Source organism: Quercus suber, unplaced genomic scaffold (assembly GCF_002906115.3).
Source record: "Quercus suber isolate HL8 unplaced genomic scaffold, Cork oak 2.0 scaffold_3B, whole genome shotgun sequence".
Taxonomy (NCBI): Eukaryota; Viridiplantae; Streptophyta; class Magnoliopsida; order Fagales; family Fagaceae; genus Quercus; species Quercus suber.
In genome coordinates this window covers 164382-171530 of record NW_027071805.1, presented here as the reverse complement: position 1 = coordinate 171530, position 7149 = coordinate 164382, and the positions used below count along the sequence as shown (strand labels likewise).

The 7149-nt window shown below is 41.7% G+C and overlaps 1 protein-coding gene across 2 annotated transcripts; it reads left to right on the top strand.

Annotated features, from left to right (window-relative positions):
- Positions 1 to 523: 523 nt before the first annotated feature.
- LOC112039578 (extensin-2) lies at positions 524 to 5126 on the top strand. Of its 2 annotated transcripts, XM_065770080.1 has the most exons (3): positions 525 to 1918; positions 2392 to 4421; positions 4655 to 5126. In XM_065770080.1, the coding sequence occupies exons 1-2, from the start codon at positions 664 to 666 to the stop codon at positions 4380 to 4382; spliced, it is 3246 nt and encodes a 1081-aa protein (XP_065626152.1). In that variant the 5' UTR covers positions 525 to 663; the 3' UTR covers positions 4383 to 4421; positions 4655 to 5126. The 2 variants fall into 2 exon arrangements, with proteins under 2 accessions (XP_065626153.1, XP_065626152.1); XM_065770081.1 differs by lacking the exon at positions 4655 to 5126 and having other exon boundaries at positions 524 to 1918; positions 2392 to 4422.
- The last annotated feature ends 2023 nt before the right edge of the window (positions 5127 to 7149 follow it).

The following is a 7149-nucleotide window of genomic DNA, read 5'->3' as shown; positions in this document are numbered from 1 at the left end:
ATTAAAAAAATCAACTGTTTCTTTTTTCATTTTTAGCTTTGTATTTTTGAAGAGAAAGGGAGATGCTTAACCAGTTGTCTTTTTACTACTTTTCAATGCAAGTATGTGTACGGTACATGAAGCTAAAATCGTGTTTTGACTGTGTGTAATAATAATTAACATTTTCAAACTTTTAGAAGAATTTGAAGTACTGGTAGAGAAAATTAGAAAGGTACGTACTATAGGCAGCAATATTAATAACTAATTTAGTTTGGAATGATTCAATGTTCACCATAAAACAAAAAGAAATTAATAGTGTTTTGAAGGAGTAACATGTAGTGTCTAATGTCTTACATTAATAATGAATTGAAGTTGGCGACTAGGCCTCAGCAAACTGGGGCAATCAAAGTCTTTGAAAAAGGGTTTAAAAAATTGGAGGCCAGCTGGGTAAGCTCAATTGTTTCGTTAATAAAAAAGGACCCACTTGGAATTGGTCCCTTATGACAGCTCTCTTTGAACAACTGAGTTTGATTATAAATACCATTTCATGCATGGCCATTACTCATCACCAAGACAAATTCCCATCTCTCTCCCTCCGCCCCATCTCTTTCTCCTCCATTTTCAAGAGAAATTTTGTGTGGACTTGGCAAATCGGTCAGAGAGATTGAGTTTTCAGCTTAATCCATGAGGTTTACAGGCCTAGACCCCTCTTGGGGTCGTGTATGGCCTCAAATGGTTATGGCATTGGCCTTTGTAGTTGTTGCAAGCAATGTGGGTTCAGTCTCTGGTGATGCTTATCCTTATGCTTCACCACCACCACCACCTTATGAGTACACATCACCTCCACCACCTGAGCATTCTCCACCACCACCTTATGAGTACAAGTCACCTCCTCCACCTGAGCATTCTCCACCACCACCATATGAGTACAAGTCTCCCCCACCTCCGGAGAAGTCTCCTCCACCTCCTTATGAGTACAAGTCTCCACCACCACCTGTGAAAGCACCAGCACCATATGAATACAAGTCACCCCCACCACCAGAACACTCTCCACCACCACCATATGAGTACAAGTCACCTCCTCCACCAGTGTACTCCCCACCACCATATGAGTACAAGTCTCCCCCACCTCCTGAGAAGTCTCCACCTCCTCCATATGAGTACAAGTCTCCTCCACCACCTGAGAAGTCTCCTCCACCACCATATGAGTACAAGTCTCCACCACCACCACCCATGAAAGCACCAGCACCATATGAATACAAGTCACCCCCACCACCAGAACACTCTCCACCACCACCATATGAGTACAAGTCCCCACCACCACCTGAGAAGTCTCCTCCTCCACCATATGAGTACAAGTCTCCCCCACCACCTGAGAAGTCTCCTCCACCACCATATGAGTACAAGTCTCCACCACCACCCGTGAAAGCACCAGCACCATATGAATACAAGTCACCCCCACCTCCTGAGAAATCTCCACCACCACCATACTATTACAAATCTCCACCACCACCTGAGCACTCACCACCACCACCATACTATTACAAGTCCCCACCACCACCTGTTTACTCTCCACCACCTTACTACTATAAGTCTCCACCACCACCTGTTTACTCTCCACCACCTTACTACTACAAGTCTCCACCACCACCACCACCAGTCTACTACTACAAATCTCCACCACCACCACCACCACATTCTCTCCCACCCCCATACTACTATCTATCTCCTCCTCCACCTAAGCATTCTCCTCCACCACCATACTACTACAAATCTCCACCACCACCACCCAAGGTTCTTCCTCCATACCATTACACGTCTCCACCTCCACCAATCCACCACCACCCATTGATTGTTAGGGTTGTTGGAAAGGTCTATTGCTACAGATGCTATGATTGGGGTTATCCTATCAAGTCACATGACAAGAAGCATCTTGAAGGTACACCCTTTTCCTCAAATATTTTAATTTAGTCATGAATGCTTGTTGTCTTGTTGATACTTTTTCTTCGTATCTTTTTTGAAGTTTTGGTTAAAGTAGCTTTCTCGCCGGTTGCTTAGGCAATCGGTAGCCTCTAAAAATCATAGTACAGGCAGTGGCTCCACACCATTAATTGGGTCACGTTCAAAGCCATATTTGCCCCCATAACAAACATGATGAGATGTTTCCATTGGGGTTGCAATGGTATTTTCAAATGTTACAGTGCCCTTTTTTTCCTTAACAAAAGAAAACATGTTCTTGGACTTTTCATAATGTGTCATAAAAATTATACATTATCCAAAATTTTATCATTAATGATTGAGAGAAGGACAAGGTTTGTCACTGTAGTAGGTCATTGGGATAGGATTAGTTAAATTGTCCGATTTAAAAAACTCGAAAGCCAACATGATTGACCCCAAATTGTTTTATTATAGGTGCCGTAGTGGAAGTGACATGCAAAACTGGCAAGGAGGAGATCACAGCATATGGTACCACCAAGAACAATGGCAAGTTTGCCATCACAGTCAAGGACTTTGACTACAAGAAGTATGGTGCCGAAGCATGCAAGGCTAAGCTCCACGCTGCACCCAAAGACTCACCATGCAACATCCCCACTAACTTACACTGGGGCAAAACTGGTGCCAAGCTCAAGGTCAAATCTAAGAACTCATATGAAGTTGTGCTCTTAGCTAGGCCATTTGCTTATGCTCCCAAGACTCCTTACAAGGAGTGTGAGAAGCCAGTCACTAAGCCTCCTCCATACGTGTACAAGTCTCCACCACCACCAGTCCACTCTCCTCCACCATACTACTACAAGTCCCCACCACCACCACCATATGTGTACAAATCTCCACCACCACCAGTCCACTCTCCACCACCATACTACTATAAGTCCCCACCACCACCACCATATGTGTACAAGTCTCCACCACCACCGGTCCACTCTCCACCACCATACTACTATAAATCCCCACCACCACCAACATACTTGTACAAGTCCCCACCACCACCACCATATGTGTACAAGTCTCCACCACCACCGGTCCACTCTCCACCACCATACTACTATAAATCCCCACCACCACCAACATACTTGTACAAGTCCCCACCTCCACCTGTTTACTTATACAAGTCCCCACCACCACCAGTGAAAGCTCTTCCTCCACCATATGAGTACAAGTCCCCACCACCACCAGAGAAATCTCCTTCTCCACCATACTACTACAAATCCCCACCACCACCAACGAAACCATACTACTACAAGTCCCCACCACCACCAACGAAACCATACAAGTACTCATCCCCACCACCACCACCATATGAGTACAAGTCCCCACCCCCACCTGTACACTCTCCTCCACCACCATACTACTATAAGTCCCCACCACCACCAGAGAAATCTCCTCCTCCACCATACTACTACAAATCCCCACCACCACCAACAGAACCATACAAGTACTCATCCCCACCACCACCACCATATGAGTACAAGTCCCCACCACCACCTGTACACTCTCCTCCACCACCATACTACTATAAGTCCCCACCACCACCAGAGAAATCTCCTCCTCCACCATACTACTACAAATCCCCACCACCACCAACAGAACCATACAAGTACTCTTCCCCACCACCACCACCATATGAGTACAAGTCCCCACCACCACCAGTGAAAGCTCTTCCTCCACCATATGAATACAAGTCCCCACCACCACCAGAGAAATCTCCTCCTCCACCATACTACTACAAATCCCCACCACCACCAACTGAACCATACAAGTACTCATCCCCACCACCACCACCATATGAGTACAAGTCCCCACCACCACCAGTGAAAGCTCTTCCTCCACCATATGAATACAAGTCCCCACCACCACCAGAGAAATCTCCTCCTCCACCATACTACTACAAATCCCCACCACCACCAACTGAACCATACAAGTACTCATCCCCACCACCACCACCATATGAGTACAAGTCCCCACCACCACCTGTACACTCTGCTCCACCACCATATGAGTACAAGTCCCCACCACCTCCGGAGAAATCACCTCCTCCACCTTACGAGTACAAATCCCCACCACCACCAACAGAACCATACAAGTACTCATCCCCACCACCACCACCATATGAGTATAAGTCCCCACCACCACCTGTACACTCTCCACCACCACCATACGAGTACAAGTCACCACCACCACCAGAGAAATCTCCTCCTCCACCATACTACTACAAGTCCCCACCACCACCAACAGAACCATACAAGTACTCATCCCCACCTCCACCACCATATGAGTACAAGTCCCCACCACCACCTGTACACTCTCCTCCACCACCATACGAGTACAAATCACCTCCCCCACCAGAGAAATCTCCTCCTCCACCGGTCTACATTTATGCATCTCCCCCACCACCCACTCAATAATAAGCTTGGAACGTTCGGCCACGTGCCAATACCAATTATGTAAGTAAAAGTCAAATTTTATGCTTTTTCATGGTACAAATGTTCAATACTTTTAATAATATTGGTATATAATAAAATCAGTAGTAAATGCAGGTGAAAATATTATCCAATCACAACACGTAATATTACTGTTATTAATAAATAAAAATTTGTGTCTAGCGTTACTCTTCTTATATATCAATAATTCTTATTCATATATAATCTGACATTTTGGATGAATATTCTTTTTGCAGGTTTTAGTTTTAAAAATGCAATAAAGGGCTCAGTTAGTGAAAGATATCGGGATCAAGCATCGAATCCAGGTTTGTTAAATAAGGGTCTGACTGCACCAATTGAATGCCGCACACTATGCAGTAGTTCAGATCTTCTCGTACCTACTACTTCTCTAGTGGCCATGTTACACATTATGCTCTTATTATATTCTGGCTTGGGAGGCTTCCAAGAGAGAAAAAGCTGGACTAGGAACTGGGGATTCGAAACGTAACTAGGAGTTGGATGTGCGAGCCTGTCAACGTTTTAATTTTTTTTTTTTAAAATATCATAAGGGGTTCATATCTGGTAGTAAATTATATAAACTGTATAGGGTATGGCCTTGTTTGATTGGAGGTTCTATTCTATTTATTATTATGTGAATTTGTTTCTTTGAACCTCTTGTGCTTTGTGCATTGAGATTATTATCAATAAAAGAAGACAGTTCTTTCACAATTTCTTCAGCTAGTAGTTTATAACTGCTTAGGTATAACCTTCTATAATTGGAGGTCTATCCTATTTATTATTGCGATTTTCTTCATGAAATTTCTTGTGCTTTGTGCAAGAATAAGACAATTCTGTTACATGTTTCTGCATGTGTTTCAAACTATCATGCACGCATCAATATATCTCTCTCCTCAGTACAATTCTCAATAGAAGCTTCTAATGTCTACGTGCTTAAAAATTGTTCTTTTTTTTTTCTTTGATTTCTCGCCTACATGTGGCTGATGCAACATTCTCTGACTGCACCACGACCAAAGTTTATAGTTACAGACTTGCAGAATGTATCTGCAATGGACCAGTAAAGAGAGCTCACCAGAGTTGCTCCTTTTTGTTTGGCTATTCACTGGTGCTTTAGATTGAATCTCTGACTCTAAAACTCTCTGTGTCTCTCTCTCTGTATTTATGTACTGTTCTACTTATAGTTCTGTGGTAAATAAAATGTCGCCTATAATAGCTGTCAGACCACTTTCTAAAGTGCTTCATTATTTAGTTTCGTTGAGAGGGAGACTTATAAGTGCTTCATGATTTTGCCTTCTTTAGAGAGGGCAAGTAGTAAAAGTACCCAAAAGATAAGGAAAAACAATTCTACTTGTGGGACAAGCTGAGTGCATTTTGAGTGGGTGGGTTTGTTCAGCATTATTTGTCCTCTATTCTCTTGAAGCATGATTTCTGATTCTGAGGAGGAAAATTAAGAAAACAAAGTATTAAGTTGCAAAAATTGATTCATATATATGTTTTAAAAGAATAATCACAAAGCGTGAAGATTGTGCTCAAGCTTATGAATGTATAATTTATTAATTAATTTTCTAGAATAAAAACATATTAAAAATAAGGTAGTGGTTTGTGTGTAATAACAGACCTATAGTAGTATATACAATTTATCCTTAAACTTCTCAAAAAAAAAAAAAAAAAAAAAAAATCTCTCTCTCTCTCTCTCTCTCTCATAATTATTAAATTCCATGAAAAGAATGAATTATTAGCACTGACTAGTCGGTCTTACAACCACCAGCAAATCTCTTTTTTGGTTAAATTTTTTTATTTATTTATTTATTTTTTTTTTTTTTGGGGAATAATAAAAGACTTGTCCAGCTTCATCCCAATGACCAAAACTCGCCAATGGGTAGTATGAACTCGAATTCCTTATTAGGAGTGCTTGACTTCAGATGTCACAAATAAGCAGGGTGGGCAAGTCTAAACTCCGGAGTTTAAAATACCCTTACGTCAGCCTACTTCAGCCAACTGTTCTGTAGGAGAGACCCCATCCTCTCTCCTTAAACATTAAAAAAAATGTTTATGAAAAAACAGTGTTTATTTTTCATTTTTTCCTATCAATGGTCCATATTAATAATAGACACCAGTCAACAATCCCTTCGTGCCAGTTTTTGCATCCACGTAAGAACATTGCTATCGTTTGCTGGTCTTGGAAAGCGAAAGGTTAGATAATTCATGATTCCATGTAGCAGGTAGTCACACAGCTGGAAAGTCCTCAACCTTATCATCAGCCACTTCAAAAGCCTGGAAAGTTTAAAGTGAATGGTCCCTCGTTTAATTTATCTTCTTGGTAGGTATAGCATTGGCTTCTTCTCTCGTCTCCATTTGTATTTTCTAATGGATTGAAATATTCTTAACGAAGCTTCCTAGTAGAATATTCTCGAAGACATTTTCCAATTGCAATGCCTTTCAATCCTGCTCTATGCCACACCTAAGAGAGAAGACAAAGTATGCTCAAACAAATCTTCATGTATTTATATATAATTAGTCATTATTAATTATGAGTATTAAAGAAAATATAGCTAACAATCATATGATAACATTACTGCGCACCCTTGCGGTGGTCACTCTACAAGTATAAGTGCTTGTAGAGTGGTGAGAGGAGGGGTAAGGGCCGGTGTTTAAGTCTTCATGAGGGAATTTCACACACATATACACTTAGATTATGCTAGAGTAGAAATTTTATCTTGTATAAAAAAAAAAA

Coding starts and splice junctions, on each gene's coding strand:
- LOC112039578 (XM_065770080.1), top strand. CDS start 664: ATGAGGTTTACAGGCCTAGACCCCTCTTGGGGTCGTGTATGGCCTCAA. Junction 1,919..2,391: donor TGACAAGAAGCATCTTGAAG/GTACACCCTTTT, acceptor GTTTTATTATAG/GTGCCGTAGTGGAAGTGACA.